We start from the raw sequence: 12635 nt of genomic DNA on the forward strand, positions 1-12635 counted from the left end.
CCAAGCAGGAAATGAAAGGATTGTCATTGAAAACAAGCAGAATTATACCCTTCTTTACTTAGACTGCTACCCATGAAACAAATTGATTAATTTTCTTTATAACATTTTCCCCTCTAGGAAGGAAAAGCTGCACATTGCAAGGCCATTATGACCAGATTCTGTTATGGAATATATTTTTTGTTAGCGAAGAGGAAGATAATTGTTCTTTGGGAAAAATAAGATGTTAAAGAACAGGAACTGAGAGAGTAGTATTGTGGAAAAACTTCTCCATTCATTTGAAAAACATTTGGTTTGTGTTTGAACTTCCCCTCTGGCACAGTTTTGTTATTCAAAAGAAAAGAAATCGGTCTAAACCAGCGAAGTGGGGAGACAACTTCCTGTAGTTTATATTCTGTGACCACCATGCCATCTTTAAGTGATGTTTTAATTTGAATGTATCTTCATATCATCCTTTAATTCCTGTGACCTTATTTGTTGAATTTCTTGGTTGTTGCTTGTCCTTACTTGCCATCAGCATCATATGCCTTCCTTGCCCCTTTTCCACCTGTATGCTGCAGACATTAGTAGAAGTTATGAGGTATAAATAAAAAGCAACAAAGGTCTGACATTTTACTTGTGTCCACGGATACAGGCCATAGTGGATACGGTTGACAACCTCCTGAGGCCGGAAGCTCTGAAGTCCTGGGAAGACATGAATTCCACGGAGCAAACGCACGCAGCCACCATGTTACTGGATACCCTGGAGGAAGGAGCCTTCGTCCTTGCCGACAACCTGATTGAGCCCGCTGTAGTCAAAGTGCCTGCAGACAACATAAGTACGTATTTTTTTTTCTCTCTACCCACCCTGCCCATCACTCATAAAAATGAAAAACTAGACAGACACGTCTGCCAGTTACAATCCACAGTTTTAATGATTATTTTCATTTGGATTATCTCCCCCCTGTCTTGGAAGAAAATTACTTTAACCTCAGTACTAAAATTGGCTTTTTTTCTACAGTTTGTTATGTTCAAGGAAGTGGAAGTTAACATTCACAACCATTCTGTAGAAACATACTTCTGCTAGGCCCCAGGGCTTCTGTTCCATGGGCTTATTCATTCTAGACAAGAACCTGGACAGCTATTCCTCCAGGAGAGAGGCAAAGTGGTTTTTAGAAAGACCAAATTTAGTTGAAGTCACAGTAGGAGGTTTGATGTCTCGCTCAGCGCCAGGCAAGCTAATATGTTCTCACAGGCAGTTTATTAGCAATGTGATCTCATTCATTTAAGTCAGCTTTGTGCAGTGAACTGTCATTTTCCCTACACAAGCCTCTTTGTTGCCATGGTTATGAGTTCCCCACTGCCTTTTTCTTGCATAGTTAAGTAGGGGCATTGAATTTGTTCTGCAAGATGAACTGTCTGGTCTTCTCATGGAAGATCGAATAAATCAATTGAATCATTTCATACACTACATGACCAAAAGTATGTGGACATCTGCTCATCGAACATCTAATTCCAAAATCATGGACATTAATATGGAGTTGGTCCCCCCTTTGCTGCTATAACAGCCAATAGATGTTGGAACATTGCTGCGGGGACTTGCTTCCAATCAGCCACAAGAGCATTAGCGAGGTCGGGCACTGATGTTGGGCGATTAGGCCTGGCTCGCAGTCGGCATTTCCAATTAATCCCAAAGGTGTTCGATGGGGTTGAGGTCAGGGCTCTGTGCAGGCCAGTCAAGTTCTTCCACACCGATCTCGACAATCCATTTCTGTATGGACCTCGCTTTGTGCACGGGGGCATTGTCATGCTGAAACAGGAAAGGGCCTTTCCCAAACTGTTGCCACAAAGTAGGAAGCACGGAATCATCTAGAATGTCATTGTATACTGTAATGTTAAGATTTCCCTTCACTGGAACTAAGGGGCCTAGCCGTACCATGAAAAACAGCCCCAGACCATTATTCTTCCTCCACCAAACTTTACAGTTGGCACTATGCATTGGGGCAGGTAGCGTTCTCCTGGCATCCACCAAACCCAGATTTGTCCGTCGGACTGTCAAATGGTGAAGCGTGATTAATCACTCCAGAGAACGCGTTTCCACTGCTCCAGAGCCCAATGGCGGCGAGCTGTACACCACTCCAGACGACGCTTGGCATTGCGCATGGTGATCTTAGGCTTGTGTGCGGCAGCTCGGCCATAGAAACCGATTATATTAAGCTCCCGACAAACAGTTATTGTGCTGACGTTGCTTCCAGAGGGAGTTTGGAACTTGGTAGTGAGTGTTGCAACCGAGAACAGATGATTTTTACACGCTACAAGCTTCAGCACTCGCCGGTCCCGTTCTGTGAGCTTGTGTGGCCTACCGCTTCGCGGCTGAGCCATTGTTGCTCCTAGACGTTTCCACTTCACAAAAACAGCAATTACAGTTGACCAGGGCAGCTCTAGCAGGGCAGAAATTTTACAAACTGACTTGCTGGAAAGGTGGCATCCTATGACGTTGAAAGTCAATGAGATCTTCAGTAAGGCCATTCTACTGCCAATGTTTGTCTATGGAGATTGCATGGCTGTGTGCTCGATTTGATAAACCTGTCAGCAACGGGTGTGGCTGAAATAGCCGAATCCACTAATTTGAAGGGGTGTCCACATACTTTTGCATATATAGTATATTCTATACGGTAGCTATATCCTCTAACCCTGCCTTAACCCTTTGTCAGTAAATGGTCATTACAAGCAGATAAGAAAAACCAGATGCACTGCAGCCCGCTAATGCAAAATTAAATTGTTTGCCTATACACGCCATGTATAGTTAATCGTTGCAAACAAATCATATTAAATCAAATAAAATGTTATTTGTCACATGCGCCTAATACAACAGGTGTAGACCATACACAGTCGTGGTCAAAAGTTTTGAGAATGACACAAATACTAATTTTCACAAAGTCTGCTGCCTCAGTTTTGATGATGGCAATTTGCATATACTCCAGAATGTCATGAAGAGTGGTCAGATGAATTGCAATTAATTGTAAAGTCCCTCTTTGCCATGAAAATGAACTTAATCCCCAAAAAACATTTCCACTGCATTTCAGCCCTGCCACAAAAGGACCAGCTGCCATCATGTCAGTGATTCTCTCGTTAACACAGGTGAGAGTGTTGACGAGGACAAGGCTGGAGATCACTCTGTCATGCTGATTGAGTTAGAATAACAGACTGGAAGCTTTAAAAGGAGGGTGGTGCTTGAAATCATTGTTCTTCCTGTTAACCATGGTCACCTGCAAGGAAACACCTGCCATCATCATTGCTTTGCACAAAAAGGGCTTTCCAGGCAAGGATATTGCTGCTAGTAAGATTGCACCTAAATCAACCATTTATCGGATCATCAAGAACTTCAAGGAGAGAGGTTCAATTGTTGTGAAGAAGGCGTCAGGGCGCCCAAGAAAGTCCAGCAAGCGCCAGGACCGTCTCCTAAAGTTGATTGAGCTGCGGGATCGGGGCACCACCAGTGCAGAGCTTGCTCAGGAATGGCAGCAGGCAGGTGTGAGTGCATCTGCACGCACAGTGAGGCGTAGACTTTTGGAGGATGGCCTAGTGTCAAGTAGGGCAGCAAAGAAGCCACTTCTCTCCAAGAAAAACATCAGGGACAGACTGATATTCTGCAAAAGGTACAGGGATTGGTCTGCTGAGGACTGGGGTAAAGTCATTTTCTCTGATGAATCCCCTTTCCGATTGTTTGGAGCATCCGGAAAACCTACCATCAGTCCTGTGTCATGCCAACACTAAAGCATCCTGAGACCATTCATGTGTGGGGTTGCTTCTCAGCCAAGGGAGTGGGCTCACTCACAATTTTGCCTAAGAACACAGCCATGAATAAAGAATGGTACGAACACATCCTCCGAGAGCAACTTCTCCCAACCATCCAAGAACAGTTTGGTGACGACCAATGCCTTTTCCAGCATAATGGAGCACCTTGCCATAAGGCAAAAGTGATAACTAAGTGGCTCTGGGAACAAAACATTGACATTTTGGGTCCATGGCCAGGAAACTCCCCAGACCTTAATCCCATTGAGAACTTGTGGTCGATCCTCAAGAGGCGGGTGGACAAACAAAAACCCACAAATCCTGACAAACTCCAAGCATTGATTATGCAAGAATGCGCTGCCATGAGTCAGGATGTGGCCCAGAAGTTAATTGACAGCATGCCAGGGCGGATTGCAGAGGTCTTGAAAAAGAAGGGTCAACACTGGAAATATTGACTCTTTGCATAAACTTAATGTAATTGTCAATAAAAGCCTTTGACACTTATGGAATGCTTGTAATTATACTTCAGTATACCATAGTAACATCTGACAAAAATATCTAAACACACTGAAGCTACAAACTTTGTCAAGACCAATACTTGTGTCATTCTCAAAACCTTTGACCACGACTGTACAGTGAAATGCTTACTTACAAGCCCTTAACCAACAATGCAGTTTTAAGAAAGAATAGCTAAAAATAAATAAAAGTAACAAATAATTAAAGAGTAGCAGTAAAATAACAATAGCGAGACTGAATACAAGGGGTACCGGTACCGAGTCAATGTGCGGGGGCACCGGTTAGTCAAGGTAATTGAGGTAGTATGTGCAGTGAGGGAAAAAATATTTGATCCCCTGCTGATTTTGTACATTTGCCCACTGACAAAGACATGATCAGTCTATAATTTTAATGGTAGGTTTATTTGAACAGTGAGAGACAGAATAACAACAACAAAAATCCAGACAAATGCATGTCAAAAATGTTATAAATTGATTAGCATTTTAATGAGGGAAATAAGTATTTGACCCCTCTGCAAAACATGACTTAGTACTTGGTGGCAAAACCCTTGTTGGCAATCACAGAGGTCAGACGTTTCTTGTAGTTGGCCACCAGGTTTGCACACATCTCAGGAGGGATTTTGTTCCACTCCTCTTTGCAGATCTTCTCCAAGTCATTAAGGTTTCGAGGCTGACGTTTGGCAACTCGAACCTTCAGCTCCCTCCACAGATTTTCTATGGGATTAAAAGGTCTGGAGACTGGCTAGGCCACTCCAGGACCTTAATGTGCTTCTTCTTGAGCCACTCCTTTGTTGCCTTGGCTGTGTGTTTTGGGTCATTGTCATGCTGGAATACCCATCCACGACCCATTTTCAATGCCCTGGCTGAGGGAAGGAGGTTCTCACCCAAGATTTGACGGAACATGGCCCCGTCCATCGTCCCTTTGATGCGGTGAAGTTGTCCTGTCCCCTTAGCAGAAAAACACCCCCAAAGCATAATGTTTCCACCTTCATGTTTGATGGTGGGGATGGTGTTCTTGGGGTCATAGGCAGCATTCCTCCTCCTCCAAACACGACGAGTTGAGTTGATGCCAAAGAGCTCGATTTTGGTCTCATCTGACCACAACACTTTCACCCAGTTCTCCTCTGAATCATTCAGATGTTCATTGGCAAACTTCAGACGGCCCTGTATATGTGTATGTGCTTTCTTGAGCAGGGGGACCTTGCGGGCGCTGCAGGATTTCAGTCCTTCACGGCGTAGTGTGTTACCAATTGTTTTCTTGGTGACTATGGTCCCAGCTGCCTTGAGATCATTGACAAGATCCTCCCGTGTAGTTCTGGGCTGGTTCCTCACCGTTCTCATGATCATTGCAACTCCATGAGGTGAGATCTTGCATGGAGCCCCAGGCCGAGGGAGATTGACAGTTCTTTTGTGTTTCTTCCATTTGCGAATAATCGCACCAACTGTTGTCACATCTGCTTGGTGATGGTCTTGTAGCCCATTCCAGCCTTGTGTAGGTCTACAATCTTGTCCCTGACATCCTTGGCCATGGTGGAGAGTTTGGAATCTGATTATTGATAGCTTCTGTGGACAGGTGTCTTTTATACAGGTAACAAGCTGAGTTTACGAGCACTCCCTTTAAGAGTGTGCTCCTAATCTCAGCTCGTTACCTGTATAAAAGACACCTGGGAGCCAGAAATCTTTCTGATTGAGAGGGGGTAAAATACTTATTTCCCTCATTAAAATGCAAATAAATTTATAACATTTTTGACATGCGTTTTTCTGGATTTTATTGTTGTTATTCTGTCTCTCACTGTTCAAATAAACCTACCATTAAAATTATAGACTGATCATTTCTTTGTCAGTGGGTAAATGTAGAAAATCAGCAGGGGATCAAATACTTTTTTCCCTCACTGTACATGTAGGTAGAGTTATTAAATGCAATGCAAATAGTCTGGGTAGCCATTTGATTAGATGTTCAGGAGTCTTATGGCTTTGGGGTACAAGCTGTTTGAAGCCTCTTGGACCTAGACAAGGCGATCCCTTACCGCTTGCTGTGCGGTAGCAGAGAGAACAGTCTATGACTAGGGTGGGTGGAGTCTTTGACAGTTTGTAGGGCCTTCCTCTGACAGCGCCTGCTATAGACTGTCTCGTCATTGTCGGTGATCAGGCCTACCACTGTTGTGTCATTGGCAAACTTAATGATGGTGTTGGAGTCGTGCCTAACCATGCAGTCATGGGTGAACAGGGAGTACAGGAGAGGACTGAGCATGCACCCCTGAGGGGCCCCCGTGTTGAGACCTACCCTTACCATCTGGGGGCGGCCCGTCAGGAAGTCCAGGATCCAGTTGCAGAGGGAGGTGTTTAGTCCCAGGGTCCTTAGCTTAGTGATGAGCTTTGAGGGCACTATGGTGTTGAACGCTGAGCTGTAGTCAATGAATAGCATTCTCACATAGGTGTGAAAGGGCAGTGTGGAGCGCAATAGAGATTGCATCATCTGTGGATCTGTAGGGGCATCATGCAAATTGAGTGGGTCTAGAGTTTCTGGGATAATGATGTTGATGTGAGCCATGACCAGCCTTTCAAAGCACTTCATGGCTACAGATGTAAGTGCTATGGGTCGGTAGTCATTTAGGCAGGTTACCTTAGTGTTCTTGGGCAAAGGGACTATGGTGGTCTGCTTGAAACATGTTGGTATTATAGACTCAGACAGGGAGAGGTTGAAAATGTCAGTGAAGACACTTGCCAGTTGGTCAGCGCATGCTTGTAGGACACATCCTGGTAATCCGTCTGGCCTTGTGAATGTTGACCTGTTTAAAGGTCTTACTCACATCGGCTACGGAGAGCGTGATCACACAGTCGTCCGGAACAGCTGATGCTGTCATGCATGTTTTAGTGTTACTTGCCTCGAAGCGAGCATAGAAGTAATTTTGCTCGTCTGGTAGGCTTGTGTCACTGGGCAGCTCACGGCTGTGCTTCCCTTTGTAGTCTGTAATAGTTTGCAAGCCCTGCCACATCCGACGAGTGTCGGAGCCGGTGTAGTACGATTCGATCTTAGTCCTGTATTGACGCTTTGCCTGTTTGATGGTTCGTCGAAGGGCATAGCAGGATTTTTTATAAGCTTCTGAGTTAGAGTCCCGCTCCTTGAAAGCGGCAGCTCTACCCTATAGCTCAGTGCGGATGTTGCCTGTAATCCATGGCTTCTGGTTGGGGTATGTACGTGCGGCCACTGTGGGGACGATGTCATCGATGCACTTATTGATGAAGCCAGTGACTGATGTGGTGTACTCCTCAATGCCATCGGAAGAATCCCGGAACATTTTCCAGTCTGTGCTAGCAAAACAGTCCTGTAGCTTAGCATCTGCTTCATCTGACACTTTTTTATTGACCCAGTCACTGGTGCTTCCTGCTTTAGTTTGTGCTTGTAAGCAGGAATCGGCAGGATAGAATTTTGGTCAGATTTGCCAAATGGAGGGCGAGGGAGAGCTTTGTACGCGTCTCTGTGTGTTGAGTAAAGGTGGTCTATATATTTTTTTCCCTCTGGTTGCACATTTAACATGCTGGTAGAAATGAGGTAAAACGGATTTAAGTTTCCCTGCATTAAAGTCCCGGGCCACTAGGAGCGCCGCCTCTGGATGAGCGTTTTCCTGTTTGCTAATGGCTGTGTACAGCTCATTAAGTGCGGTCTTAGTGCCAGCATCGGTTTATGTTGGTAAATAGACAGCTACGAAGAATATAGATGAAATCTCTCTTGGTAGATAGTGTGGTCTACAGCTTATCATGAGATACTCTACCTCTGGCGAGCAAAACCTCGAGACTTCCTTAGATATCGTGCACCAGCTGTTGTTTACAAATATACATAGACCGCCACCCCTTGTCTTACCAGAGGCTGCTGTTCTATCCTGCCAATACAGTGTATAACCCACCAGTTGTATGTTTTTCATGTCGTCGTTCAGCTATGACTCTGTGAAACATTACAGTTTTTTATGTCCCGTTGGTAGGATATACGTGCTTGTAGTTCGTCCACTTTATTATCAAGTGCTAGCTGTGCCACTAGAGATCCTGGTTTGAATCCAGGCTCTGTCGTAGCCTGCCGCGACCGGGAGACCCATGGGGCGGCGCACAATTGGCCCAGCGTCGTCCAGGGTAGGGGAGGGAATGGCCGGCAGGGATGTAGCTCAGTTGGTAGAGCATGGCGTTTGCAACGGCAGGGTTGTGGGTTCGATTCCCACGGGGGGCCAGTATGAAAAATAAAAAAATTATGTATGCACTCACTAACTGTAAGTCGCTCTGGATAAGAGCGTCTGCTAAATGACTCAAATGTAAATGTAAATGATTATACATTGGCCAATAGTACCGATGGCAAAGGCAGATTAGCACTCGTCGCCGGCTCCTTACCAGGCACCCCGATCTCCTTCCGCGATATCTCCTTTTCTTTCTACTGCGAATGACAGGGATGAGGTCCCTGTCGGGTGTCTGGAGCAAATCCCTCATTAAAGAAAAATTATTCGTCCAGTTCAAGGTGAGTAATCGCTGTTCTGATGTCCAGAAGCTCTTTTCGGTCATAAGAGACGGTAGCAGCAATATTATGTACAAAATAAGTTACAAACAATGCGAAAAAACTAACAAAATAGCACGGTTGGTTAAGAGCCCATAAAACGGCAGCCATCCCCTCCGGCGCAATTGACACACTTTGTTTATGTGCTTTTAGCACACAGGGCCTCAACAACAGATTTCTACTAGTAGTAATATAGCTAGTAGAACTATCCCAATCTCCTCTGACAATGCTATGTGAGGACTGAGGCCCCAGCCAGGCTCAGGGACAGTCTTCTCTGCAGCTCGCCTGATGCGCAGGAGAAGAGAAGCCCAAAATGATCCTCACTAACATAGTTTCCTGATTCAGGCTGAAACACAAATGGCACCTTGAGGCGAACGTCAAGGGCAGGAGGAGAGAAAAGGGAGGGGTAAGGGGGTACGTTTAGGATAGAGGGATAGAGAGAAAGAAGGAAGGAAGCGAAGGAAAGGAGAAAAACGTCAGAGGGAGAACAATGCCTCATCTCTGTGTGTCAAAAGCGATCTGTGGTGAGGAAGTTGAGGCTGGTTCTGACAGGAGGGAGTGTGCTGATACGTGCGTCCTCCTGACCCCTCCGTAATTCCACACATCAAAGAGAGTGAGAGAGAGCCATCCCGCAGCTGGCACAGAGGAGAGGGAGAGGGATAGAGAGAGCGAGAGAGAGGGCAGGAGGTTTGCTGCAGGAATCTAGCAGGCTTTTCAGAGATTTGCTCGCTGGCGAGGCCAGAGTTATCTGAACCCACAGGGGGAAGAAAAGCCCAATGATATTTTTGATCTTATGAATATTTGACATTCATGCTTCAGCAGGTTGTGTGGTGGTGTGTTCTCTCTCTCTCCATGAGGAGCTCTGTAGGCCAGGGTTACAGGGAGCAGCTCAGTTATTTTCTATAGTAAATAGCGCTGGATGGGATATTGACAATGAGATTGGATTCTCTAGCTGGAACACTTGATCTGGTTCCTCCCTTCTTTCACCCTTCACCACCTTTATATCGGAGCTCTATTAAACACTGTGTGTTGCTATTGAAACGTGACCTATCAGTAATGTATACCACTACCATTCCCCTCTTTCCCCTCTCCTCCTCCCCCCTCTCTCTGTCTCCTTCTGCTCCTCCCCCTCTACCTCCCCCTCTCCTTATCCTCTTTTAGTGCTGGATGTGTATGTGCTCAGTACTGATGGCCAGGTGCAGGACTTCAGGTTCCCCCAGACCAGCAAGGGTGGAGCCTCCATTCAACTATCTGCAAACACAGTCAAAGTCAACAGTAAAAACGGTAAAAAAAAAAAATGAATGAATGAATGAATGTGATCATGCTGAAGGAGCATTGCCCTGCACTGAGTGTGGCTGATGGATAGAGATGAGTAGCAATTCTATACGTTCACAATGCCACCATAAATCTTATTCTAATGTGTTTTTTTCCCAGGTGTGGCCAAGCTGGTGTTTGTCCTCTATAAGCACCTGGGCCGGTTCCTCAGTACAGAGAACGCCACGCTCCGGGGAGGAGGAGGCGGCGGAGGACGTAACCTCTCAGACCTGACCGTCAACTCACACATCCTGGCCGCCTCCATCACCAAGGAGTCCAGCCGCGTGTTTGTGTCCGACCCCGTCATCTTCACCCTGGAGCACCTCGACGTGAGTCCCCATTCCCCTGAGAAAACCCGGGAGCTAAAGAACTCTAGAGTCAGGCCGCGGTGTGGTTCAGTGCAGGGGGAAATAGTGTGGAAGAGACATGGCAGTGTGGTCTTTAGTAGTTGGAGGATAAATGCCAATTTCATAGGATACAGCTGCACGGCTACCACGGCTGTAAAATATAAGTACATGTCAGATCTGGAACTCCCACGGTTATACACTTCTGTTAGTTTACATAGAAAAGCTACCATGTTTGTCATGTGATGATGTATGTCAATATACTGTAAATGTTTATAATTGCACTTGACACGACAGACAAGTTGGATCCATCCATAGGCCGAAGCAGGCTAACTTGAGTGCTTTCTTGTGTTTTCCAGTACTTAGCTTGTTGTTACTGTAGTCCCCTGTAGCTCAGTTGGCAGAGCATGGCGCTTGCAACGCCAGGGTTGTGGGTTCATTTCCCACGGGGGGCCAGTATGAAAATGTATGCACTAACTGTAAGTCGCTCTGGATAAGAGCGTCTGCTAAATGACTTAAATGTAAATGTAAATTTGCCATGGCAGGCTTGTCTGCCTGCTGTTATTGACCCTTGATGGAAAATGACATATACATACAGTATATATAGGTAGGAAGCATATGTACTCTAAAGTAATGTGTTAGTTGTTTTAAACAATGCTTATAATGTTGTTGTTTGTGGTATTTGAGGTTTCCTTGTTTTTTTTGCTTATTGAGAACTACTACAACCCTAACTCTTAGCTAGTTGTTTTAAACAATGTTCATGTTTTTGTTATTTTGTTACTTTTCTGCTTTGTAGAAGGAGCACTTCTACAACCCCAACTGCTCCTTCTGGAACTACTCTGAGAGGAGTATGATGGGCTACTGGTCCACTCAGGGCTGTAAGCTCCTGGACACCAACAAGAGCCACACCACCTGTTCCTGTAGTCACCTGACCAACTTCGCCATCCTCATGGCCCATCGAGGAAATGTGGTGAGTGGCCTTCAGTGGGTTTTTCTCATGTTGTGTGGTTGGACTCTACTGGAAGTATGTAATATGTATGTATGTTCCCGTCTAGGGAACATGGTGAGTGGGTGGTTCTCATTTAAACTCTGAATCCCAAATCAACCCCTAGCTAGCCCCTAACCCTCTAGACACTTGTGTAGATTGGAGATGATTGGATATGTTTAAGAAATATGGTAGATTTTCCCCAATTCTTGTCCTCTGTGGAATTGTAACAATGTTGCGGACACTCGTACTGACTGCCCCCATCCCCCCTCATTGTATGTACTTTATGTAGGTAAATATGGCTAGAGTAAGACTGACAACTCCGAGGCTGATTAGATTTGAGGTGGTGGGTTGGAGGGTTGAGGGGATGGGGGTTGAGGAGAGGAATGCTGTTAGTTAATGTATGTGGAGAGAAACGGAAGGAGGCTGTCACTTACTTTGCCGGGAGTAAAACATCAAGAGATTGCAGGTACAAGATAGTAAAAGTTAGCTCTACCATTATTGGAAATAAATTACATTTTACTTATGTTCCGTGACTAATAACCTTCACGCACACGCATATCCTACACGGGGAAATGTACACGGCAGCCCGGTGTCGCGCTTCTTCATTTTCCATTTCCACTTGATGACATGAAGTGGGTGAGATCCATTCGCAAGCAAAATGCAATTACAATCCAATTACATGATAAATATAATGTGCTGTGAGCATCTACCAGTAATAAACGTGGAACATAAGTTTGTGGTGTATATAATAACATGTCCCGACTCATGAAGTCTTCCCACGTCTTCCCCTCGCAAACCCCAAACCTTAAAACTCTTCACCACGAGGAGAAACCAGAGGTTTAAGCCATCCCTCAGTCACACCAACCCTACTACTCACCTCAACTACAACTCCTCCTGGCCTTCCCTTAATAAAATGTGTCATCTCACGGAACGGATTACCTCATGTTCAGACCACTATCCCTGAGTGATATTCTGTATGGTGAAGGCTTCTGTTTTTGCATATGGTCTTATAGCCTACATGTCCATATTGTAATGTGTTCATTTTCCTGGGTTGTGACACACACTATAATCAGCCCTTCACCCAGTGATCCCACACTATATGTTATAACATGTCGCGCCTTGGTGATACAGAGCTTTGTGACAGCTTACTAATGACTTTACATTGG

At 45.3% G+C, this 12635-nt stretch overlaps 1 protein-coding gene across 10 annotated transcripts in view; it reads left to right on the forward strand.

Annotated features, from left to right (window-relative positions):
• LOC121581016 (adhesion G protein-coupled receptor L2) overlaps positions 1-12635 on the forward strand; it is a 109669-nt gene that overhangs the window by 77692 nt on the left and 19342 nt on the right. For all 10 annotated transcript variants that reach the window (XM_041896313.2, XM_041896311.1, XM_041896308.1 and 7 more), the window contains 4 exons: positions 632-815; positions 9985-10107; positions 10258-10466; positions 11278-11451. In XM_041896313.2, the coding sequence (XP_041752247.1) occupies positions 632-815; positions 9985-10107; positions 10258-10466; positions 11278-11451 (690 nt within the window). The remainder of the gene's footprint in view (positions 1-631; positions 816-9984; positions 10108-10257; positions 10467-11277; positions 11452-12635) is intronic.

This window comes from Coregonus clupeaformis, chromosome 14 (genome assembly GCF_020615455.1).
Source record: "Coregonus clupeaformis isolate EN_2021a chromosome 14, ASM2061545v1, whole genome shotgun sequence".
Lineage (NCBI taxonomy): Eukaryota > Metazoa > Chordata > Actinopteri > Salmoniformes > Salmonidae > Coregonus > Coregonus clupeaformis.